We start from the raw sequence: 27,282 nt of genomic DNA, 5'->3' as shown, positions 1-27,282 counted from the left end.
AAGAGGTTACATGTTAGTTAAGATAGGCTTGCCATACGTCAGGAAAATTCCTGACATGTCCTAAATTTCAGATCTAAAAATGGCGTCGGAGGGAATTTTGCCGAATTGGTGAAATGCCTGGGGAAACCAGGATGTATGGCATCGCGATGGAAAAAGCAGCAGAAACAGTTCCAAAAGCTTAAAATCATTATTGCGGGGGGGATAGGTTCCCCCCAAAAGCTCAACAATTTGGGTTTGTCCCCCCCCAAATTTTGGTGGTGTCCTAGAAAAAGCTCAACACCTGTGGGTGTCAGGAATCTTACTTTTTGAAATATGGCAACCCTAGTTGAGAATATATATATTTCCAAACAAAGTGTGCATTGGAAACAATAAGAGGTTTTACCTGAAGGGTGAGGACAACATTTTCTGGCTGTGGAAGTCAAGGCAGATGGAAAGTATATATGATGCAGAGGCAGCATGCATAAAAAGAATGTAGGTGAGCAATAAATTAAGCACCCAAAGATAATGTTTACGATGCCCATCAAAGTAAAAAAACAGTGCACAAGGTCAGTGAGCAGTTTAGCACATCAGGTATTCACACACAAAACCATGATGCAGTGTAGTTCCAGAGGCATCTTGCCAATTTTGCAAAATCAAATGGTTTAGGATTTTCATACTTATTTGTATTCAATTTACACTTTGTGTTCTGTTAAAGAGAGCCAGATGCAGAATAGCTTGCATTTTCTTCCCAATTCCTCTGACTTGAATGCTACAAAACATTTCTATTACTGTTTGGACTACTGTTTTCCATCACAAAAGTGGTGGAATTTATTTATTTTTACACCCTGGAGAATGTTACACTTAAGTCTGCAATCCTAACCCCATTTATCTGGGAGTAAGTCCCATTGAATTCAACAGGACTTGCTTCTGAATAAACATGGTTACCTAAGACGTGTTGTTTACCACCTTTAAAACTGCACAACCTTATCTAGGGAATTGAGTTCCCTGTGGTATTTAATCGAAGCAGCTGGGCAAATGGAGCAGCAAACTGCTGTTTGCCTCAAACCAGGGAAGGAATCACCTTGCATGAGGGGAGCTGTTAAATAGGAGGAAGAGTCAGAATTTGAAGTGAGGGTGATGTTCAGCTGTGCAAGCAGCATGCTACACACACACAAGAGCACATGTGCACAGGCCTTGATGTTCTGAGAAAGTCACTCTTTATCAAGGGCATCTTTTGTGTTTTACCCTATTGTCTGGCTTGGGAAAATCTCCCCCTTCCCTTCTCAGTCGTGGTGGTAGTGATGAAGGCACAAAGGGTGATTTGTCCCCTGTCTCTGGAATAGTGCGCCAGGGCACAAAGCCTGGACCCTAGGATAGGTGTTGCTCTTCCGTGATTCCTTGAGTTTTAAGCCGCACAGCACTGAAACCCAATGCATCAGGAAAAAAGGAAAAAATGGAGCAAAGAGACAAACTTTCCTCCTCTATTTGTTTATCCAAGCTAGGGAGAAGTCAATGAATTCACAAGCCCACTTATCATTTAATGCAGGCTTTTATAAATTTCTGAAGTCTGTATGAAGCCTGGGCTCGGGGAAACTTCCAATAATGGTTTCTTTTCCACAAAGCACATCCACACAGGAGACACGTATATTATAGCTATTTGCAGCAGCATACACTGTAATGGGACAGAGATTCTTACCTGACTTTGTGATAGGAATTTTGAGGTCTTAGATATATGTTAAATGTTCATAAGTGTACCAACCAAGCACGTACATAGATCAGCACAGGAAGACCAACCTGGAACCATTTTGATTCCTAAACTGAGTAAATGTTTTCTCTACAAGGTCAAAATGGGAAACCTCCCCATTGTCTCTTTCCTCACAAATCCTGTCTTAAGGACACATTTAAGATATGATTAGGGTGTGAGTCTGTGACCTAGCCCAGCAACTAAGTATTTATCACTACAAAAGAATGGCCAGGCTCTCCAATCAAGTATCCTGCCAGACAGGAGATAAACAACAACAGGAGAAAAACAATATTCAAATTTCTGTTTTAGACAGCCTTTTCTGTGATGTAGGTGTGGTGTATCTGAGGGGTGGTCTTAGGTTACACCCCTTCTGTGATGTATGTATGATATTTCTGGGGGTGGTCTTGATCTACAGGATGGGAATTTCAAAACTCTTTATAAGGCCTTGCACACCATTTTTCTAGGTCCCACCTCTCTCCTGCGTGTGAGGGGAGCACCCTGTTGCAACAGATCAATAAAGATCAAGCTTACTAGCTGCTTTGCTTCTCAATATTCTCTGGTTGGCCTCTGTTATTCTCTCCTACCAATAGGGAACCTATGTAAGGACTCTATATGGGCTCTTGGACACCCCATAAGGGAAAAGGGCAATTTTTTGTTTACGACAGCTTTCAAGCAGGTAAGCCACTGGTGCTTACTGGGAGAGGCAGCAGCAAGCCAGTGGTCAGCATGGTGCAAACACAGCAGCAGGGCCAATCTGGTGCTCCTGATGGCATGTTGATACTGTGTCAGCCTGCCCACCACCTTGCGTCTCTTGGTAAGCAGGAGCAACTCATTTGCCTGGAGGTCAGGTAAGCCTCTCTGTCCCACTGCACTGCTTGCTACTGGCCAGTTGTACAAACCCCAATGCAATTTGAGCAAAGAGTTCATCAGGAGATAGACTGTCCAAAGAAGGAGAAATCTAGGTCTGCCATACGTCTGGACATTACCGGGATTTCAAAGGTGGAATTGATGTCTAGTGGGGATTTCCAAAAGGCAGTGCTTTGTCCTGGCAAGTCAATTGAAAGTTCACATTTTTTTTGCATTTTTGTTTTTTAAGAAGCTCCTGGTTTATACTTTTTGAAATATGGCAACCTGAAGGAATCACAACTATTACTATTTCCTACCTACAAAACTTTTCATAAGGAGCCCATGATTTACTGACTCCAAGACTGATGGTTAAAAACACCTGAATGATGCCATGATTTATACAACCAGCATTATGAAGTTCAAGTGATTTTCTCTCTTTGTTTTGCATTTCACAATTCGAGTTTCCTTCTTTCCAAAATAAGAAAAAAAGCCCTCAAAGGTTTGCAAGCTGCAGCCACTCCTCATCACCATGCCTTTCTGCAATCATAATTGCTATGTTCTGATTAGTCAGAATGGGTGCATACATCCACAGCTGTGGGCTTCCAAAATTACAGGTAGTTTTTCACCCGAAACAAGCACTTACCGTATTTTTCGCACCATAGGGCGCACCGGACCATAGGGCGCACCCATCTTTTGGGGGGGAAATAAAGGGGAAAAAATTATTTTCCCCCCCCAGGCGCGGGGCTGGGGCGGGGGAAGCTCGAGCTTCCCCCGACCCCAGCCCGCAAACAGGCAGCTCTCTGCAAGCCGTGGGAGCACTCCCGCTGCTTGTGGAGAGGTCCGCGAAGCCTGGGCGCGCTGAGCTCAGCACGCGCAGGCTTCGGCATGCTGGCAACTCTCCGCAAGGAGCCGGAGCGCTCCGGCTCCTTGCGGAGAGGTCCGCGAAGCCTGCGCACGCTGAGCTCAGCGCGCGCAGGCTTCGGCATGCTGGCAACTCTCCGCAAGGAGCCGGAGTGCTCCCGCTCCTTGCGAAGAGGTCCGCGAAGCCTGGAGAGCGTGAGGGGTCGGTGCGCACCGACCCCTCTCACTCTCCAGGCTTCAGCGAAAGCCTGCATTCGCACCATAGGACACACACACATTTCCCCTTCATTTTTGGAGGGGAAAAAGTGCGTCCTATGGTGCGAAAAATACGGTAAATGCTCTTTGAAAAGGTAAAAGGACTGGTTCAGTTCAGAAGTCACTGTGCCAATCAAAAACCATGGTTTAGCAATCAGAATCACCTCTGTGTGCACCTCCCCTCCCTACCGCCATGTGAGATAACCATAGTTTGCTGCGAAGGCAAAATTGAACAAACAATGGTTTGCTAGCTAAAGACTGCCTACAAACCGAAAACTGAAGGAGGTGCATAAACCCACAGCACTTATTCCAATCACCAAGTTAGAATCAACTAATCTTTTAAATAAATTTACGCCTGTGGGTTTTCAAGATTTCCGCCTTTAGGGAACACTTTCTGCAGTCTTCCATTCCAACCCTGCATATTGTAAAGGCTGCAGGAATAAGTTTTAGAGTGTTAAACCTCAGTGTTGCCCTTCATGAACTGACCATGCACTTGGGAACACACCGAGTAGCCAGTAAACACAGGGAAAGATTGAAAGTAGTGGGCAAGCTGTCTTTCAAAGACAGTCATCTACCCTTCCTGAATGTATAATCAAGAAATACAGTTTGAAAGCCATTCAGTGAAGTTCATCCTATCTTTGCCTGTGTCTATGGCACACACCCCTCCGCCCTACTTGGAAGGTGGCCCCTGAAAAAGAGTAGTTATTTTAAAATGGGAAGTGCAGTGTGCAGTGTGTGTCTTCTGGAGTTGATAATGCAATGGGGAACAAGATATGGACCAATATCAGATGCTTAATAACCACTCTCCAGAACTGGAAGACATGGGCTACATAAATAAAATCTACGCTACGAAGGGAAATACTAACGTGTTCATATATTTCGGTTTGCCTAAAAATCTTTACTCATCAGTATCTTAATCAGCCATTCAGATGAAAGATCACAGAAAACCCTATGCAAAAGAAGCAAGCGTTTGTATTTACACTGATCAAAAATATCCCCCAAAATCTTCTTGGAAAATATTTGATGCAGAAGCTAAGCAAAATGAAACCTTATCATGCAGTTTTGACACACTTGCATCTGGAAACTTTCTATTTAAAAGATAAACAAGAAGCACATACTGTGCTCTGTTGTTGTTGTTCTTAAAAAGAATCAGCTCCACAAATACAGACACACAGTCATGTGCAAACCATAATAAATACACGTGAAAGAGTTACCTTTTGATAATCACCAGGGTTTTTGCCAAACGATTGCTGTGTTAGTTTTTTGATAAGATCTGAAAAAAAGCAAGAACACTTCCAAATTATAGAGAACAAACTCAAGATTTTTGTAAATATAAAAACCATTCAAACAAAATATGCTGATCAAATATCATTGGTGGTTATTGATGAAATACAAGGGTCTCTGTTTACACATGCAGTTTTACACTTGGAGACATAGGGAAATAAGTTTTGCTAAAATGTTAGAGGTCAAAGCTAAGCATTTTATGGGATGTGTTACCCAGCCTTTATCAGTCAGACTTTGTCGAAATTTGGGAGGAGGTCTTTCTAGAGAAACTCCCTATTTAAAGTAGAAAATGAAGTGCTAGAGTGGACTGTACCACTCTGACCATAGAGATGAGTGTCGTATTTCTGAAATGTATACATAGGCATTATTTATTTATTATTTATTTATTCCATTTATAGGTTATGCTAAGAGATAGTGACTGGCCCAAGGTACATACACATACACTGGAAGAAAGAATTAAAATATCATGGAGATAAACTGTGGCTCAACTCACTCCCTGTTATGCCAGTCTCTATTTGCAGGGAGGCCTTTTGCTACTTGGAGAGCAAAAATATGATAAGCTCCTGACATCTGGAATGGTACAATCCTTTTTATCACTTCACTTTAGGATTTTGCCAGCTCATTTTGTCACATATGTAGGCCAGGTCTAAGTGACTAGATGCTGACTAACCTGAAGAATCAACTAAGTTCATACCCATCGCAACTGATCCAAAAGTAATCCCTACAGTTTGGCTAGTACAAAGATTCAGCCCAACTTTTATCGTTGTTGATGGCATTAAGAGCTCTTTAGCTATTGCAAGCACAATTTTCAATGTCAGCTAATCAAGAGATTGAGATGAAAAGTGCCGTATTTTTCGCTCCATAAGATGCACCTGACCATAAGATGCACCTAGCTTTTAGAGGAGGAAAGGGGGAAAGCCCCGTTTTTGGGGGATCAACTCACAGTTGTGCAGCGTCTTTTGCAAAGGGGACAAGTCCCATTTTTTTGAGGATCAGCTCAAAAATGTTGAGCTTACTTTGCAAAGGGAAAAAATCCTGTTTTTATGGGGTTCAACTCACAGTTCTGCAACTTCTTTAGGAAAGGAAAGGGAGCCGTTTCTACAGTTTCCAGACAGATAATCTAATCAGCCAGTCACATGTCGCTGGGGAAACAAACGGCCTCCGTCTGCAGAACATTCAACAATGGAGGCCTGGGCAAGGGGGCAGGGCCGGAAAGGGAGCCAGTGAGCGACCACACACTCGCTCCATAAGATGCACAGACATTTCCCCTTACTCTTATGGAGCGAAAAATATGGTGAATTAATGAAACAGAATTTTTTTGAATTTGCTAATAAACCGGGTTAACTGTTAGCCTGGCAACTCAAAAAAGAAAGGAAGAATAAGACCATAAATAATATTGTAGATGAGGATAAGCATTTGACTAGCCCAAAAGAGATAAGAAAAGCATTTGAATTTTTTTATACTTCATTATATCATTGCGAGAAGGAGGACTTTAAGAAAATGGACTCTTATTAAGGTAATTGTAATATATCCTGAGCATCTAAGAAAATTCAGCAAATTTTGAATGCATCCATATAGATATTGGAATTGCAAGTGGCAATAAACCGAATGAAGATGGGAAAAGCACCGGGGCCAGATGGACTTATTGCAATTTATTATAAAAAGTTTTAGGATGCACTTATTGAACCACTTATGGACACCATGAACAGAATTGATCCCCACACAAGATAGTGATTTAACAAAGAGAAAAAAATTATAGACCTATTTCATTACTGAATTGTGATTACAAACTATTTGCTACAATCTTGGCTTAAAGATTGAAAAGGACACTGACTGACTCAGTCCACAGAGACCAGTGTGGATTTTTACCAGGCCAACAAATGAAAGACAATATGAGAAATATAATCAATTTAACAGAGTACCTGGAAGTAAAAAAAAAACCAACGGGCTACATTAATCTTCCTAGATGTGGAGAAAGCTTTTGATAATATTTCATGGTCATTTATGATTAAGGTTTTAGAGTAAATGGAAATAGGTAATTCTTTCCTAGCAGGAATTAAAGCAATCTATACCGATCATTCTGCAAATATATTAGTAAACAATGTTCTTTCAGACAAATGCCAAATAGAAAAAGCAATGAGACAAGGCTGTCCCTTATCTCCGCTGTTGTTTATTATAACATTAGAAATACTGCTTCAGAATATAAGGAGAAATGGGGAAATTAAAGGTATTGAGGTGGGACACAGAGTCTATAAATTAAGGGCATTTGCTGACGTGTTGTGGGGGCTATGGTGTTGACCCTGGAACAACCTTTGGAGAACGTTCCCAAAGCATTAGAAGAAATTAAAAGGTTTGGAGAAGTGGTGGGTTTCAAAATAAACTCAGATTAAAACAAAATGTTGGTTAAATACATGGATGAACAGTCAAATATTTTTTTAGAAAGAATGTCTGGTTTAAAAATAGGCAAAAAGGTTAAGTATTTGGGAATTTGGCTGACAGTAAGAAATCTCAATCTATTTGAAAATAATTATATTAAATTGTGGGAAAAGGTTAAGAAAGAGTTGCAGATATAGGGGAGAATGAAACTCTCCCTGTTAGGTAGAATTTCAGCCATTTAAATGGATATACTCCCTAAAATACTGTTTTTATTCCAATTAATCCAGATTGTAAATAATTCAAACTGCTTCAAGGAATGGAAAAAATATATTTCTAAATTCATCTGGCAGGGGAAAAAGCCAAGAATTAAATATAAAATTCTGATAGATACAAAAGAAAGAGGAGGCCAGATTTGCAATTGCATTATGAGGCAGCTTGTTTGTATTGGTTAAAAGAATGGATTGTATTGGACAATGCAGACATTTTAGATTTAGGTGGTCATAATTTTAAATTCGGCTGGCATGCATATCTTTGGTATGGGAAGGCTAAAATGTATAAAAGTTTCATGAACCGCATTCTTAGGAAGAATTGGTATAGCGTCTGGGAGACTCTATACAGGTGGGAGACAGTATATAACTGAAAACGCTGGCCGCACTAAGATAAATTCAACAGAATAAATAATTTGTGGTTGATGCTAAAGTGGAAAACTGATTTGAATTGTTATAGTAAAAAATTCAGGAATGTATGATATGTAAAACGAACCATGGAAGGAGAAGAAGGAAAGTCACTGGATCCTTTAAAGTTTGTAAAATGTTTATTTTGAAATGTAAAACTGAAAACTTAATAAAATTATTATTATTATTATTATTATTATTATTATTATTATTATTATTTAAAAGAGCTCTTCCCATTGCCCCAAAGTAGAAGCCAATACTGACCACTTGACTGGGTGATACTAATAGAAGCGAGATACATACATGTAGCAGAATGAGGTGGAAGAAACCCTGTGGAATGAGCTGGAATGAGTAGAAGACTACGTTTCTGAATGGCCGTAAACATGAAAAGAGACTCTCTGAAATGACTATCTCAGAGAGAGAAATGCTTAAAATGTCTCCCTGTTAAGCTACTTTTCTCCTAGCAGGGTGTTTATACAGAGAGTATTATAACCCTCCACCTGCAGTCTACTTACTATCTCATTCTATCTATCTATCTATCTATCTATCTATCTATCTATCTATCTATCTATCTATCATCTATCTATCTATCTATCTATCTATCTATCTATCATCTATCTATCTATCTATCTATCTATCATCTATCTATATCTATCTATCTATCTATCTATCTATCTATCTATCTATCTATCTATCTATCTATCATCTATCATCTATCTATCTATCTATCATCTATCTATCTATCATCTATCTATCTATCATCTATCTATCTATCATCTATCTATCTATCTATCTATCTATCTATCTATCTATCTATCTATCATCTATCTATCATCTCTCTCTATCATCTATCTATCTATCATCTATCTATCTATCTATCTATCTATCTATCTATCTATCTATCTATCATCTATCTATCTATCATCTATCTATCTATCTATCATCTATTACTATCTCATTTTGCTATGTGCAAAAACCAGGTCAGAACCAGGTCTGTTGGAAAAGCTGGAAACCAAAAATGGCTTTATTGTGAGGACGGTGACATCATATATTTACTAATTAACTAAATTACTTTTGCTCTATGCCACAGCAGATGTAGGAGCTCGTTTTGAAAGACTAATAACCCAAGGCTTTGACACAGCACATGTTCTTATAACAGAGGTTAAAAGGGATTTATCTTCCAAAGCTTACTGGAAGGACTAATTACATTAATTCTTTACCCAGTTGCTTTCCTGGTATCCTTGCTTTTTCAAGGATGCCATCTGCCTGATCAGATACATTGCTCCCAATGAAGTACTGATACTTTTTGAATACATAGATGCATACATGTGTGTGAATCGCTTTGATAAAGCGCTAAATAAAACTTTCTCTGAACTAACAATTGCACTCAGTGTTCGAACACTCAGAAGAACTGGGACATCAATAAATTAAAAAAGGTTTGCGTTGCCACACCACATCGCTCAGAGACTAAGAGATAGGAAGAAAGAACAAGGGCTTAGCAATAATCTCTCGAGACATTAAGCACCAACAAAAAAATTGGTTTGTCATTCCTCTGCCAAAAGAGCTTTGCAGGAATGGATGACAGGTAAACAGTTTAGCTAATAAACAATGTCTTCTCAGGGTATACAAATTCTCCCATCTGGATGTGCCATGGGCTTACATCAGCAAAGAAGCTTTTTTAAACCCCTCTTGCCCTGGAGTTTAAGGTTACGTCACAGGATCCTCCATTCCAAGATACTTCTAAGCTGGAGTTGGGGAAGAGACATTAAGCTGCACTATACTTTGGATTCCCATGGACCAGAGGAAACTGGCCAGGATGACAAGAAACTAGGAATAAGGGTTAAAAAAATTAAAAGTAGCAACCATCTTAGCATTTAGGCAGTACTATTTAGAGCATGGGTAGGCAAACTAAGGCCCGGGGGCCAAATCCAGCCCAATCGCCTTTTAAATCCAGACTGTCCGGCGTGTTTTTACATGAGTAAAATGTGGTGTAGTGGTTAAGAGCGGTGGACTCGTAATCTGGTGAACCGGGTTCGATTCCCCGCTCCTCCACATGCAGCTGCTGGGTGACCTTGGGCCAGTCACACTTCTCTGAAGTCTCTCAGCCCCACTCATCTCACAGAGTGTTTGTTGTGGGGAGGAAGGGAAAGTCGCTTTGAGACTCCTTCGGGGAGTGATAAAGCGGGATATCAAATCCAAACTCCTCTTCTTCTTCTTCTTCTTCTTCTACTACTACTACTACTACTACTACTATTTAAAATGCGTCTCTGGGTTATTTGTGGGGCATAGGAATTCATTCCATTTCCCCCCCTTTCAAAATATAATCTGGCCCCCCACAAGGTATGAGGGACAGTGGACCGGTCTGCTGCTCAGAAAGTTTGCTGACCCCTGGTTTAGAGTGTTTGGAGCATTTCCTATACATAGTCATTCTTACTAGGGTAGGCCAGTAAATATGGACCTGAAATTGCACACTCAAACTTATCAGGAAGAACTGGAAACTTCAAACAACTCACTACTGTGAAAGCAAGAATCCAGGATAAACAAGACCTTTGAATGCTCATCAGCACAGCCTCAAGTCATCGGGAGTACTGGACAGCCCATAATCCTGCAGAGCCTTTTGCCTTTATAACTGAAAATTTCAAAAGGCTTGGGAAAAGGTCCAGTTCATATATTGAATATGGCGCCGTGGTGTAAATCACTTAGCCTAGGGCTTGCCGATCAGAAGGTCAGCGGTTCGAATCCCTGTGACGGTGTGAGCTCCCATTGCTCGGTCTCAGCTCCTGTCAACCTAGCAGTTCGAAAGCACATCAAAGTGCAAGTAGATAAATAGGTACCACTCTGGTGGGAAGGTAAACGGCGTTTCCATGCGCTGCTCTGGTTCGCCAGAAGCGGCTTAGTCATGCAGGCCACATGACCCGGAAAAACTGCGGACAAACGTTGGCTCCCTCAGCTAGTAAAGCGAGATGAGCGCAGCAACCCCAGAGTCGTTCGCGACGACTTAATTGTCAGGGGTCCTTTCCCTTTTTACATATCTAACATTTGTATAAAATGGCAAACCTGTTGGATACTTGAGCATAATTGGGATACATCAGGGTTGCTTTCAGCTCCTTGATGAGCATACGCTCCATGACAAACCATATAACGTGTGAAACAGCCAATAGAGTGTCTGCACTTTAAATTTTGCCAACTTCTTTCACACTTACATGATAAAACTAAATTACGAATGTAACTTCAGGTGAGGGCTCACATTGAGCTGAACAGTACTTTATGCAGATAATCCTCTGCAAGTAGAAAGCTACCACATGCAGGAGAATTAGAAAACAGATCTCTTCTTAACATGCTAACTTCTCTGGGTGTGGGCAACTGTTTTTGCACATTGGGTAACCATCTCAGGCCTTGAACACATCCAAGCCTATTATCCTCCCACATTTCTTCCACGAGGCCTCTCCCTTCACTGATATGCAATATTTATATACCACATTTCAATAAAAAGTTATATCAAAGCAATTTGCAGAACAAAAGGGGAACTTGCAAATATGTTTCAGGTTGGTACTAAAGGAATATAGCACAGCTACAAAATTCGGGGGGGGGGGGAGAGACTGCTTCAAATGATTCAGCATTTTACTTTGATTGAAAGACATAATTTCTGAACGATATTGGGAGGGGCGCCTTGTCATATGTGTGATGTCACACGTGCGATGTCATGTGCGTCAGGCCCAGTGGGGCCTGCCACCAGAGGGAAGCCCAGTCCCTCCAAGATGGGGGGGGGGCGCTCTGCCCCATCCCCACATACTTTGAGGGGGCTGAGGTGTCATAGAGCTGGCACTTATGTGGAAAGACAAAGCTTTTCTGCCTGCCTGCCCCCATTAGCCAGGTTATTTTTCCACTGCTACTGAAGCTGAGAACAGACAGACAAAGCTTGTCACAGTACAGTGGACGCTTGGGTTGCGAACGTGATCTGTGCGGGATGCACGTTCGCAACCCACAGTGTTCACAACCCGCAGCGGCACGTCTGCGCACACGCGAGTTGCGATTCAGGGCTTCTGCGCATGCGTGACAGCCGAAACCCGGAAATAACTTGTTCCGGTACTTCCGGGTTTTGGCGGTCCGTAACCCGAAAAACACAACCTGAAGAGTCTGTAATCTGAGGTGTGACTGTATTCTACAATAGGCTTGCTTAGCTAAAATTAAGTATAGCATTAAATACAAGGTCCTTACAATCCTCTTTTTCAAGCGTTATTTTGAAGAAGACAGCCAACAAATATTTAGAAATAGCCACTCCATATTGTTTACACTTCTATATGTTTCCCCCATCATTATATTTTGCTTATCATGGCTATCCAAAGTTCGTTCTGCAAGCCACCATCTGGTAGGGATTTGCAATAGATTAAGGGCAAGAGTTCAGATGCCCAGTCTCAACTGGTTAAACTTTCAAAAAGCATATTTTTCACTTTTCATTGCCCTGGATTCTCTCTCCAGAACCATAAAACCATTTTTAATTCAGCAGTTCCCCACCCTCCCGATAAACTAAAACTCAATTCTGTCAAAATAGAGGTTTGTGTGTGGTGGTTACTCTCATTCAAGAAGATGGGGATGAACTATTCTGGATACGTTTGCATTTTCCCGAAAGCAGGAGTGGCCAATTCAATGCCCACAGGCCACATCTGGCCCCCCAAGTGATTTCCGGCAACCCCAAAGCCTCCCAGAAATTTGGCTGCTGTGTTCCACTTAAAATGACAGTGCCAGGCAAGTGGTGATGTTGGAGCCCCATCACCATGCTGATGAGAGCAGAGAGGTGTCCATCTCTTTGCTCAAGCTAGAACTTCTTGGCCTTCAGAGGTGTGACTCCAGCTTGAGGCAGTTTAATTTGGTACATAGGGCAGTACCAGTTAACGGCTTTGAAGCCATGGGCCCACTGGACTCTACCCACCCTGGGCACATGGTTCAGGATCGGGAGAGGTCAGTGAGGCATGCTTCAGGCAGCAGGCCACCCAGTTGCTGGCTAATGTCAGGTGGGAAAGGACTTCACCCCTTTGGTGTTCTACCTTCTGGAAGTCATTAGGGGGCAGAGGCTGAAGATCAATGGGGGAAGGAGCAGGGAAGTGGAGATCTCCCGAGGTGACAGACTGGGAGACGGGAATCGGCTCCCTTGAGAACTGGAGGCGCCTGTCATTTTGTGGGGGGAGGGTGTGATTAAGGTATGATTACCAGACCTCCCCATTTCCCGGGGACAGTCCCCGGATTTACAAATCCGTCCCCGGAATGTCCCCGGATTTCATTTAATGTCCCCGGTTTTATATTTTAAGTGTGGCAGATTTATTAGTAGGGAATGAATGTTGTGTGATTGGTTCAACGGCACAAGACACATCATATGGGGACTTTCGGTGAGGCAAAATGGCGGGCGCCACGGCAGCGAGCAGCTCCTGAAGCCAGCCAGAGCTAACTGCACTACTAGGCTGGCTCCGGGCTGCTGAGACTGCCACTGCTGCAGGGGAACCGGGGACGCCTGGTGCATCAACTGGGGGAACCGCTGACACCCCCCCATGACCCAAATTGAGCCAGGAGGGAGAGCGCCCGGCCACCCAGCTGACTGCCCAGTGGTGCTCCTAGGCCAGTAAAAACCCCAGAGCTGATGCGGGGAGAAGGAGGAGAGGAGAAGGAGAAGGAAGAGAGAGAAAGAGGAAGGAGAAAAAAGAGGGGAGCCCCAACCTTGCCGCATCGCCACCACTGAGGAGAGGTAGGAGAGCACCGGGAGGGCAAGGACACGTGGCCGAGCCCAGACCTGACCCAAACCTACTCCATGGTGTCTAGCGCTCCAAGAGAGCAGGATGGCACCCAGAGGAGACCACAGAAGAGATATTACTTTTTTATAAAAAAAAAATTTCCTCTTAAAAAAAAAGCATCCCCAGATTCTTTGGGAAAAAATCTGGTAACCTTAGATTAAGGGCTAATCTTGTATACAGAGAGGTATGTGCATTTTGCATGTGGTTTCTGCTGCTGATGTTGCTTATGCTGCTGGCTGTTTTTCTCTCCCCCCCCCCCTTATTTTTCGTAATGCTGTACCAGTATTATATTTTAACCAGGCCTTTGGTTGATCTGATTGACATCCTATACCCTTTTAAAATGTGGCTCTGTTTTTTTTTGGGGGGGGGGGTTATTGGGTTGTTGTTTTTATTTTGATTATATATATTGTGGTTTTTATGTTGATCTTTTCTGTGAACTGTCCTGAGACCTCTGGGTGGAGGGTGGTATATAAATTCAATAAATAATAATGCTTTATAGCTGTACCTGAGATGAATGTATAATAACTGACTCCTGTATTTCACAGAAGATTAAGGTAACATGACACTGTTTCTCATTACGTACTATCTTACACAGTTGGACCTTGGTTCTTGAACGCTTTGGTACTCAGACGTTTTGGCTCCTGAACACGGCAAATCTGGAAGTGAGTGTTCCGGTTTGCAAACGTTTTTCGGAAGCCAAATGTCTCACGCAGCTTACACGGCTCACGATTGGCTGCAGGAAGCTCCTTCAGTCAATCGGAAGCCGCGCCTTGGTTTTCGAACGGTTCTGGGAGTCGAACGGACTTCCAGAATGGACTGAGTTTGACAACCAAGGTACGACTGTATTATGTATTACTGTGCATTGCATATTATTGTGAACTCCATTGATACAACTGTTTTTTTTAAAAAAAAATTACAGTGGTACCTCAGGTTAAGTACTTAATTTGTTCCGGAGGTCCGTTCTTAACCTGAAACTGTTCTTAGCCTGAAGCACCACTTTAGCTAATGGGGCCTCCCGCTGCCGCCACTGCGCGATTTCTGTTCTCATCCTGAGCAAAATTCTTAACCCGAGGTACTATTTCTGGGTTAGCAGAGTCTGTAACCTGAAGCGTATGTAACCTGAGGTACCACTGTATATATATATATTTATACATATTCTATAAAGCACCTTGCAACTTTTTGATTAAGGTTGGTACAGTAGGCTCGTAATTTATGTGAGCGTTATGTTCTGGGGATCACGGCTAAACCCAAAATCATAGTCAAAACCCATTGGGTTCCATGGTGGGTAGGATTGCTAACGCCAATTTTCCTGGAACCCTGTTCACTTTCTGCCCCCCCCTTTTCATCATTTTTAATTTTTTGCCACGTGCGCAAAGCTGAATGTGCACAAATTAAATGTGCGCAAGTTGCAAGCTTATTGTATATAAATGGAGAGAGAGAGAGAGAGAGAAGGACGAAAATCCCAAACTGCACTCAATATATTTCAAGTGAGACCTTGAACGTGCTGAATTTAAGTTTTCTATTTCCATTGGTAGAACAGGAGATTCTTCATCTCAAGGTCGTGAGTTCAAGCCCCACGTTGGGCAAAAGATTTCTGCATTGCAGGGAATTGGGCTAGATAATCCTTGGGCAGTGGCGAAGCTGCATGCTCCGCTACCGGGGGCGGAGAGGAGGCGGGGGTGTAGCTGGCACTCCGCGGGGTGTGGTGCATGCCCTGGGGGCCTGGCACGCCGCCCGCAGGGGCATGGCACACGTTCTGGGGGCATGACGCGCTGTCTGTAGGGACGTGGCGTCTGGCAAGTGAGGGGGTGCACGGTTTGTGTCCAGGGGGGCCGCCGCGATGGCACCCTACCAGAATAGTGGTGCCGGAGGCGGTCCGCTTCCTCCGCACCCCAGTTCCTCCTCCAGTGCCCTTGGGATCCCTTCCACCTCCACAATTCCATGATTCAATGATTCTAAGTTTCAGATATGATATATCTATTAATATAACCCAAAGCAACACTGGCGATTTTTGCCCTGGCAACGCAGGTTCACATTTAAATTTTGCCATTCGGAATGGCAACAAAGGTTTGACAAGTACCGCATTTTTCGCTCTATAAGACGCACCAGACCACAAGACGCACCTAGTTTTTGGAGGAGGAAAACAAGAAAAAAATATTCTGAATCCCAGAAGCCAGAACAGCATGAGGGATCTCTGCGCAGCAAAAGCAGCAATCCCTCTTGCTATTCTGGCTTCTGGGATAGCTGCGTATCCTGCATTCGCTCCATAAGACGCACACCACATATTTCCCCTTACTTTTCAGGAAGGAAAAAATGTGTCTTATAGAGCGAAAAACACTGTACTTTTAATGAATATGGATTGCATGCATGCATGCATTTTGCCCGTCGTTTATATCCAATTTAAGCACGTCTGAGGTCAAGAGCACTCTCACCTATTCAATGCCCCAACATTAGGAATACTCCTGGCAGGCCCCTAGTATCCTCCAATGAAGTGAAGAGATTACTATCTCACCTGTGTAGACAGAAAGCCCCTGGGGAAGATATGTTCTCTCCCCCAGCCCCCAGTGTACCTGTAACGGTTTGTGTTTTTGCCCCTTCTTTCCTGCATGCCAAATGGTATTTTTGTTCTGATTAAGTTTCACTGCGATTTATCTTCTGAGTTGGGTATCGTTTCAGAATTTTAATCTTAATGCTAAAATGGCATCATACTCGGTATTTGTCATTCCTTTCAAGATATTTATCATCTGTAAATTTGATGACTGTGTTCCCTTAGGTCAGTAATGCTGAACAGCCAGGGAAAATGTCCCTTGTTAAGATGCTGGAAGCAACAGCAGTTGAATACTGATTGTTTAAATAAGTCTTCAAAGTCTTAGGCTAACGCTATTTTCTAATGCATGTCTTATTACAACATTTTAAAACTTTAGTATGCCTAATAAAGGACCCCTGATCATTAGGTCCAGTCGTGGCCGACTCTGGGGTTGCGGCGCTCATCTCGCTTTACTGGCCGAGGGAGCCGGCGTACAGCTTCCGGGTCATGTGGCCAGCATGACTAAGCCGCTTCTGGCGAACCAGAGCAGCGCACGGAAACGCTGTTTACCTTTCTGACGGAGTGGTACCTATTTATCTACTTGCACTTCATGCTTTTGAACTGCTAGGTTGGCAGGATCAGGGACCGAGCAACGGGAGCTCACCCCGTTGTGGGGATTCGAACCGCCGACCTTCTGATTGGCAAGCCCTAGGCTCAGTGGTTTAGACTACAGCGCCACCCGCGTCCCAGTATGCCTAATACTAATGTGTAAACTACACTGACTATAATACACACTCCATTAGAATCGTCACCCTTAGTTGACTCGAATAATTTTTATTTAGTTTGTCATTTAGTTTGAAAGAAGGTTAAGGCAATCCCTGAGTCTATCTTCTCTAAATGGGGGGTGGGGTGGTGAAGTGGTCACACACACACACACACCCTACAGCAGCGATTCCAGGGTCTGCTCTTAAAGGGGTTTGCAAATAGGGAGTCACTGGCCATACACTCAAAGGTTGTCAATGAACTCTCCTGTGTTGCAGGGATATGGGGTAGGCTGCCTGCATACACAAGGGTCTTGCAGTGCACCCTCCCATGTCCCATTCACCTTGAGGACTCCCAGTTCCCTGGCTGGGGACTGGGAGGGATACACACCCAATGCCTAAACCAAGGTCTCCCTACATCTGAAAGGTTTAATGAAGTTGTGGCCAATTTTTAATCCCATAACACGTCACAAGTGATTACCGTATTTTTTGTCCTATAGGGCGCACCGGCCCATAGGACGCACCTCGTTTTTTTTGGGGGGGGGGAATGAATAAAAAATAATTATTTCTCCCCCCCAGCCGCGGCTACTGCCCCAAGCCTTGCACACACCTGCCCGAAGCACGGGGCACCCTCCGGAGGGCTCCGCGTGCTTCGGGCTGCAGGCTGCCGCCCCAAGCCTCGCGCGCTTGGCGGGACCTCCCGCCAGGCGTGCAAGGATTGCGGATAGCTTCCTGAAGCCTGGAGAGCGAGAGGGGTCGGTGCGCACTGATGCCTCTCACTCTCCAGGCTTCAGCGATTTCCCCTTCATTTTTGGAGGGGGAAAAGTGCGTCCTATGGGGTGAAAAATACGGTATTCTTTCTGGTGGTCTCTTGGGGCCAGGGGATTCTCTGCCTGGACACGCAAAGGTTCAACTAATGTTGAAACACACAGGCAAATTCTCCTTTGAATGCCGACTTCAAGATCCTGCAGGTGTTTGACCTAGAAGGCTTAATTCTATTATGGGGGAACATATAAAACAGAGAGAAAAATATATGGAACATAGCATTCACCGTGTCACATGCTCCCCTTAACAATGCTTCACACTTCAGCTACAGGAAATGAAGTAGAGCTGAGGACTTGCTGCCCAAATCCGACCGTAAGAAAAAAAAACCCCACATGAGCATCATCTAATTTGGAAGAGCACCTGGTTTCCATAGTGACAAAGCAGAAGCCACTAAGATATTCCAAGCAAGCTAAGAATCAGATGAAGTTTGCCTCGCTTCTTAAATAATTATTTCAACTCATAGTAAGCTGCAATAGTCAAGGGAGAAAACACACATGCATACTTTCTGTCAGTGAACTGACATCGGAGCCGAGTGGAGAGGTTAGGCTCCCTCATGATGCCGGAGAGGGAACCAGCACGGGGAGAGAGAGAGCTTCCGCTGGGGAAGGAAACCAAGGTGACACCAGCAAGAAAGGAGAGGCTGAGAGTACTTCGGAGGGAAGGCTCCGAGACTCTTCCAGTGAGGAGAGTGCAGGACCACCGCTTGGCACGCCCACTCTGCGCAGAAGGCTTCCGCGCAGAGAAGCGAGGAGGAGGTTGTCTGTTAAGGAATTCTTATGTTGGAGGAAGTTTAGGAAACGCCCACTGACGGATTCTGCCAGTGACTGAGACAGTTGCGTTTTAGGGCTGTCAAACCGGGGAAAGGTCCAGCTATACTACTAGCTCGGAGCAGTTTGGAATTTACGCACAAGCAACCCATTACACTTTCCACACACTCAGCAACTGCCTGCACAAACAACATACACTGCTTGACTTGGGTAGGCAACCAAAGGCTCAGGGGCCGGATGCGGCCCAATCGCCTTCTCAATCCAGCCCGTGGACGGTCCGGAAACCAGCATGTTTTTACATGAGTAGAATGTGTCCTTTTATTTAAAATGCATCTCTGGGTTATTTGTGGGGCCTGCCTGGTGTTTTTACATGAGTAGAATGTGTCCTTTTATTTAAAATGCATCTCTGGGCTATTTGTGGGGTATAGGAATTTGTTCATTCCCCCCCCCCAAAAAATATAGTCCGGTCCCCCACAAGGTCTGAAGGACGGTGGACTGGCCCACGGCTGAAAAAGGTTGCTGACCCCTGGCTTGACTAAACCACTTCTGGTGCAACGGAATTGTTGTTGTTTAGTCGTTTAGTCGTGTCCGACTCTTCGTGACCCCCTGGACCAGAGCACGCCAGGCACTCCTGTCTTCCACTTCCTCCCGCAGTTTGGTCAAACTCATGCTGGTAGCTTCGAGAACACTATCCAACCATCTCATCCTCTGTCGTCCCCTTCTCCTTGTGCCCTCCATCTTTCCCAACATCAGGGTCTTTTCCAGGGAGTCTTCTCTTCTTGATAACCAGCGCGCACGGAAACGCCGTTTACCTTCCTACCACCTATTTATGTACTTGCGCTGGCATGCTTTCGAACTGCTAGGTAGGCAGGAGCTGGGACAGAGCGACAGGAGCTCACCCTATTGTGCGGATTCGAACCGCCAACCTTCTGACTGGCCAGCCCAAGAGGCTCAGTAGTTTAGACCACAGCGCTACATTGCTTCTAATTTGCATGTCACTGATAGCATTTGCTATAAATATGCATCTAAGTGACCAGGTGGCGCTGTGGGTTAAAGCCTCAGCGCCTAGGACTTGCCGATCGAAAGGTCGGCAGTTCGAATCCCTGCGGCGGGGTGCGCTCCCGCTGCTCGGTCCCAGCACCTGCCAACCTAGCAGTTCGAAAGCACCTACGGGTGCAAGTAGATAAATAGGGACCGCTTACCAGCGGGAAGGTAAACGGCGTTTCCGTGTGCAGCTCTGGCTCGCCAGAGCAGCGATGTCACGCTGGCCACGTGACCCGGAAGTGTCTCCGGACAGCGCTGGCCCCTGGCCTCTTAAGTGAGATGGGCGCACAACCCCAGAGTCTGTCAAGACTGGCCCGTACGGGCAGGGGTACCTTTACCTTTACCTTTAAGTGACCAGTAAACACAATATTGGTGATGTTTCATGGGACTACTGTAAATTCACTGTAGTCTCACCATTATGACTGCCAAGGGGATTTAACATGTACAATGTAGGATTCAAGAAACCTTTGCAGTGACAGCTGATTGTTCAGCCAAGCACATTTCTACTCTGCTTTTTGAAGCATGCCCAAAGCACCATGCACAGAACATAGACAATTTCAAAACATACCTCTACATCACCAGGATAGGTAAAGCATTAAAGAACATGTCAACAACACAGCCAAATGTGATTAGAAATTCAGAGTTTTGCAGCCTTTTCAAAAAGTGGGCTTACTTTTTTGGTTCATGGTTAAAACCAGGCACTTTAAATGGGACTCAGTTTAAAGTGCTGGTATTAACCTACATTAATAGCAAGAGACCAGGTTACCTGAATGATCCATCCCATATATGCACACCCAAACTTTGAGATCCTCTTTGGGGAGCCTGCTCTCTGTTCCCCACCCCAAGTGAACTGTTATGGTTCACCACCATAGAGAAGACTTTTCTGATACTGTATCCAGGTAATTCAATAGGTTCCACACATAAAGCCTCACCTGGTGCTTCTCTGTGGTCTTTTGTAGTGCCAGGTGAATACCTTTTCATTCACCCATGCTTTTATACAGTGGTACCTTGGTTCTCAAATGCCTTGGTACTCAAACAACTTGGAACCCAAACCCTGCAAACCCGGAAGTAAGTGTTCCAGTTTGCGAACTTTTTTCAGAAGCTGAACATGCTCCGTTTTGAGTGCCACACTTCTGTTTTGAGTGTTACATTGAGGTCTGTCTGTTTTTGCTATTTATTTTGCGTTTTTGTTTTTGCGGCTTTTCTGTTTTGTTTTTGTGACTGTGTGGAACCCAGTTCAGCTACTGATTGATTGATTGATTGATTGATTGCATGACTGCAGTGCATTGTTTATTGCTTTCATTTTAGGGATCAATGGTCTCGTTAGATAGTAAAATCCAAGTTAAATTGCTGTTTTAGGGGTTGTTTTTGAAAGTCTGGAACAGATTAATCCATTTTGCATTACTTTCTATAGGAAAGCACGCCTTGGTACTAGAACGCTTTGGTTTTGGAATGGACCTCCGGAAGAGATTAAGTTTGAGAACCAAGGTACCACTGTATTGCATTTTAAATCCAGGCTGAAAATTGTTTTACAGTTTACTGTTACAAGGATCTTTTTCTGTAAACAGCCCAGGGAATATTTATTCCTGGGTGGCTATACATAATTAAATAAATCTCTGCACAGTAGAGAAATACCAGTAATTCCCTTACCTGGTGCCTAGAGCAGTAGAGGCCCTGTTCCTAGCTGACAAAACATTACTAGAGCAGAGGTACACTGGCTTTTATGAAAGGACACCCCCTATGTCGGGGTCCCAAACCATTAAAAAGAAACATGTCAAAACCAGCATTTAATTAGGCCTAGAATATTACAGACAGCTCGTGAAATCTGCTTCACACAGGTTAAGTATGAGAATCTAAACCAGGGTTAGAGTCCCCCAAACAGAATGCCAAGTTGCCATTTCTGAGCCAGATGGCTCAAAAGTCTTATTTTTCAATACTACTTGGTTCCTGAAATACATTCTGATTCTGCAGATAAAATATAAGGGATGTGACGCTACAGGATGTGTTGCTAGTGTGTGAAAACAGTCAAGATCCAAGGATCCCCAGGCAGGCACCTCCAGATGGTGGAGACGTCAGGCGCCATCCTGGCACCTGGGCATCTTCACTTGGTTGCCAGAGACTAACAGCCAGGTGCAAAATGCGCTTAGTGAATTTTGAATGGTGGCTTCAAATTGCCTGCTTTGCCATCCACCATTTCCCCCACCTCCTCTTCCTCATTGCTGATCTAGAATATGTGCTGGAGTGTTGCTCAAGAGCTCCTTAACTCACTCCCTTTCTATTGCACCTGGGCCCTCAATTATAATATAATAATAATAATAATAATAATAATAATTTATTATTTGTACCCCGCCCACCTGGCTGGGTTTCCCCAGCCAATCTGGGCGGCTTCCAACAGATGTTAAAAACACATTAAAGGATCAAACGTTAAAAACGCTCCTAAACAGGGCTGCCTTCAGATGTCTTCTAAAAGTCAGGAAGTTGCTTATTTCCTTGACATCTGATGGGAGGGTGTTCCACAGGATGGGCACCACCACTGAGAAGGCCCTCTGCCTGGTTCCCTGTAAACTCACTTCTCGCAGGGAGGGAACCACCAGAAGGCCCTCGGAGCTGGACCTCCGTGTCCGGGCAGAACGGTGGGGGTGAGGAGACGCTCCTTCAGGTATACTGGTCGAGGCCGTTTAGGTCTTTAAAGGTCAGCACCAACACTTTGAATTTCCCCCAGAAACGTACTGGGAGCCAATGTAGGTCTTTCAAGACCGGTGTTATGTGGTCTTGGTGGCCACTCCCAGTCACCAGTCTAGCTGCCACATTCTGGATTAGTTGTACAGTGGTACCTCGGGTTACATACGCTTCAGGTTACAGACTCCGCTAACCCAGAAATATTACCTCGGGATAAGAACTTTGCTTCAGGATGAGAACAGAAATCGTGCTCCGGCGGTGCGGTGGCAGCAGAAGGACCCTTAGCTAAAGTGGTGCTTCAGGTTAAGAACAGTTTCAGGTTAAGAACAGACCTCCAGAACGAATTAAGTTCTTAACCCGAGGTACCACTGTAGTTTCCAGGTCATCTTCAAAGGTAGCTCCATGTAGAGTGCATGGCAGTAGTCCAAGCGGGAGATAACCAGAGCATGCACTACTTTGGCAAGACAGTCTGTGGGCAGGTAGGGTCTCAGCCTGCGTACCAGATGGAGCTGGGAGACAGCTCCCCTGGTCACAGTTGCCTTTCCTACCCCACAGTGGTACCAGCAAACCACTACAGCCTCTGTTTTCCTCCTTTCCTTCCACCCCAGCACTATACTCTCTCCAGCTGTGCTCAGATCTTTGGCCAAGGGGTGTGTGAGTTAACAGAGATACAATAACTCCCAATTGCTCCAAAAAACAGCCAAAGTGTAATGTTACAGGAAGCAAAGAACAAGCAAATGTTTCTGAGCTTACCTGACGTAATTCAGAAAATGGGGGGCCGGGGGAGGGAGGTTAAAGCACTATCAATGACAGAGGGGGGGGGGAGACACAATGAACATTTGGGTTCATACATAACAGCTCATGAATTAGCCTCCAGAGAGTTCATGGCCCACTATGGTGTGGTTTGAACCAGAGATTGCCAGTTCTCACTCTTACAGCCAATTTGCCAGTATAAAGGCACACATTCATTTCAGCAACTCTTAGGAGACAGCTTTGCTCTGATATCCCACGCTTTGCGATCCTTCATCTTGAGAATGTAAATTCAAGAACTATGATTTTTGTATCATCTGGAGTTACAGATAGGACGGCTCTTCCTGAATACAACTCATGTGGCACTAAATGGCTGGTACATTTTCAGCATGGCACACTTCCAGTGTGGCTCGACTGCTCTGTTATCTCAGGAGGCAATGGGATACTAAAAAGAACATTTACTTAGCACAGAGATTCTACTTCTACCTCCATTGGCACTTGGGTGCTGGAAGAGGTGGAATGACATAAGTGTAAATGGAAGCCATTATTAAAGAGTTTTTCTGAAACGGTAGCAGTGTCAGACTTGTATCCTTTTAAATATTCCCAGTTTGAAAATAATTCCCCTCAGGCATTTTTATTTTTTACTAGTTAATGATGTTGGTTTAGATTTAGGTCTAGGCAGGTGAAATATACTCAGAGTCGAGAGTGGATTTCATGCTCTTTATTCAGCTCATAGTGGTGAGGAGGAATGGAAGTTCCCCCACAATATCTGCTTTATATACATTATTTACACAATGGGAACCTGTAGGCCAATCAGGTTGTGGATTCACTTCCATCTGGAGCTGGATTGGGTGGCTCCTGTGGACCAATCAGACTGCTGCATTGTTCCAGGACCAATCAGACTGCTGCATTTTGGATCCTATTCAACTCAGTACATAACAGCAGCACTTTTTTTCTTGGGGGACCCAGGGGTACGCATGCCCCTAAACATTTTGTGAATCTAATGGGAGAAGAAACTAATTTTTTTTTTTAAAAAAAGTTTCATTTCTAGCAAGGTGAATCGTCAGTTCCGTTGATACCCCCGATGATAGCTTCATTTCCTTTCCCGGTGTTTTCTGAATCTCAGACGGAAGTGAGAGTACCGCTAAACCTTTTTTTTTTTTTAAAGCACCTGGTCTAGGTCTTCTCCTGCTTTTACCAATGACAACAACTCTGATGAAGATTAAATCACACTTTCTGAAATGCTATTCTCTTAAAAGTGTTTGGACAGCGGCAGAGCGTATGCCCGCGTTGCCCAGGGCGGGCGCACTCCCGAGGGGAGCGGAGGGTGCCCTCCTAGGCGAGGGATAGCCACTCGGGTGCACGGAGCGGTGTGCATTCCTTGCAGCCGGGGCCAGAGCAAACAGCCAATGGCGGACATTTGGTGAGCCACCAGCCCACCTGCAATTCCCCAGCCTCCCCCAGCTGTCAAAATGAAGGGGGAATTGGGGGGATGCCGCTGGCAAAGCGGTGCAGCTCCCCCCTTCCCCCGACAGCTCGGGAGTTATGGGCGCTCGGCGCGCTGAATGTCACCCCCCCTCAGGGATGACACCCGGGGCAGACCGCCCTCCCCTTGCTCCGTCGCTGTGTTTGGATAGTGTTTCTCAAGCCACAAATCTTTTCTAACCACAAAAGATCCACAGCAAGCCCCACCCCACAAACCTAGAAACATTATGTTTTCCTGTCTTCTTTCTGTGCCCTATGCCACACTTTTCTTCCCGGGTTCCTACGGACAATTTCCAATTCATCTCATGCTGGCGGTACTAGTTTCTCACTTCTAAGAAATCCCCTCAAAGTTGCAATGCAAACTTTGGAAATTTCTTCACATGCCTTATGCAAATGTCCCCATCGAGAGGCATCGTGCTCCAACAAGTCTAACCCACTGCATGCAAGGATCTTTTGCCCAATGTGGGATTCGAACCCACAGCCCAGAGATTAAGAGTCTTATGCTTTAATGACTGAGCTAGACTTGACCCTGCCCCAGGGCCATACAAAGCAGCCCTTGAGAGCTAATGACATTTTATAAAAGGAAATTTGGCATTCTTGGAATGCTGAAGGAGCGTCTCCACCCCCATCGTCCAGCCCGGACACTGAGGTCCAGCGCTGAGGGCCTTCCGGTGGTTTCCTCGCTGCAATAAGTGAGGTTACAGGGAACCAGGCAGAGGGCCTTCTTGGTAGTGGCCCCAGTCCTGTGGAACTCCCTCCCAACAGATGTCAAGGCAATAAACTATTTTACTTTTAAAAGACAACTGAAGGCTTTAGGGAAGTTTTTAATGTTTGATGCTGTATTGTTTTTAATATTCGGTTGGAAGCCACCCAGATGTTGTTGTTGTTGTTGTTGTTGTTGTTGTTGTTATTATTATTATTATTATTATTATCATCATCATCATCATCAGGTAATGGTCAAATAATAATTATTAGGTGGTCAATTGACTTATGTACCAACTCTATATCATGGCAAATGAGACTACAATCAGGAGACAGGAAGGCTACTGAAATGGTCACATGCAGGCAAATACATTTGCTCCATCACTGCCGTGATTCAGAACACCTTGGGCCAATGGCACCTGTCACTCTGAGAAGCATCAGGAAGAACTCTAAAAATGAACCTATCTCAATGTAGCTTATAAGAATGCTACATGTCTTCATCCATAAAGGTAAAGGGACCCCTGACCATTAGGTCCAGTCGTGGCTGACTCTGGGGTTGCGGCGCTCATCTCGCTTTACTGGCCAAGGGAGCCGGCGTACAGCTTCCGGGTCATGACTAAGCCGCTTCTGGCAAACCAGAGCAGCGCACGGAAATGCCCTTTATCTTCCCGCTGGAGCGGTACCTATTTATCTACTTGCACTTTGACGTGCTTTCGAACTGCTAGGTGGGCAGGAGCAGGGACCGAGCAACGGGAGCTCACCCTGTCGCAGGGATTCGAACCGCCGACCTTCTGATCGGCAAGTCCTAGGCTCTGTGGTTTAACCCACAGTGCCACCTGCATCCCATAGTCTACCCGCTTCATATAGTATTCATCCATACACAGACCTAAAATGCACTAAAATGCTGATCAACTTTCATCAAGATTTTTTTAAAAAAACACAAACTGCTTCAAAATATAGAGAACTGAAAATTGGAAACATGAGGAACTGAAAGAACTTCAACCAACAAACATTTCCATCTCTAGCTGTACTTCTGATAATTAGATTCATAGAACTGTAGAGTTTGACGAGACCTTGGGGGTCATCGAGTCCAACCCCCTGCAATGCAGGAATCTCAACATGTGGTGCCCCATCCAATTTGAAATCATACCAGACCCTGCTTAGCTTTGCAAATGTGCTGGCAGTTTTATTGCTGCACCACTACTGTTGCTGATTTCTTCTTAATGTTTTATTTTTGTTCACCATGCTGTATTTTATTGGAAACTGCTTTTGTTGATTACTAGAAAAGCAGCACATTGATAAACGAATGATGATCTCCTAAACTACCTGGGATTAAGCCCCATGTAATTCAGTGGGATTTGGACTTCCGGTGAGCCGCGATCCCAGCGCAAGCAGGGTTTTCACCGTGAGGGGAAACCCGAGCTATTCTGAAGGATAGGGGCAACTCCAGGGCGCGGAGACCCCCCAAACTCCTTTGAAGGGTGTTCAAGGAGCCTAGCTCCCGGCACGACCGAAGAAAGGACCAAACCGGCTGCCAGGTAACCTCGAGAGAGGCGAAGAGCGTAGCGGAGAGGTTCAACGGGTCGAGGGAAGCCATTTTCTTACCTTCAGATAGCGAAGCCCTGTGCTTGCAGGAAGAGCGGCGCGCTTTCAAAAAAAAGAGACCCCCGATTCTTGCAACTTTGTGGCTAAGAGCAGAAACAAAGAAGCTTCGGGGGCAACAAAGAGAGGAAAACGGAGTTCAGCGGCAAGCCGAAATCAACTGAGACGCGGCCAGAAACCAGTGCTAAAGAAAGTGAGTGATCTGCCCGGGCGGTAACGCGGTTCTCTCCCAGGTCCCCTCCCCTCTTTGGAGAAATAATTGCAAAACTTAAGAAGGAACGAAACTTTGGGGGGCAGAGGGGCTTGGAAAGGGTCCAGAGGAAAAGTGAGAACTGACG

At 44.6% G+C, this 27,282-nt stretch overlaps 1 protein-coding gene across 8 annotated transcripts in view; it reads right to left on the bottom strand.

The window, feature by feature from the left end:
• The window catches only part of PROM1 (prominin 1), a 254,938-nt gene that overhangs the window by 54,039 nt on the left and 173,617 nt on the right, over positions 1-27,282 (bottom strand). For 7 of the 8 annotated variants that reach the window (XM_081925572.1, XM_081925575.1, XM_081925579.1 and 4 more), the window contains 2 exons: positions 4,900-4,958; positions 383-409 (listed from right to left, as the gene is read on the bottom strand). In XM_081925572.1, coding sequence (XP_081781698.1) covers positions 383-409; positions 4,900-4,958 — 86 coding nt within the window. The remainder of the gene's footprint in view (positions 1-382; positions 410-4,899; positions 4,959-27,282) is intronic. The other variant, XM_081925576.1, reaches the window with a different exon arrangement.

The sequence above is a fragment of the Podarcis melisellensis genome (genome assembly GCF_964234715.1).
Source record: "Podarcis melisellensis genome assembly, chromosome: 9".
Classification (NCBI taxonomy): Eukaryota; Metazoa; Chordata; class Lepidosauria; order Squamata; family Lacertidae; genus Podarcis; species Podarcis melisellensis.
This window is presented reverse-complemented; position numbering and strand designations above follow the sequence as displayed.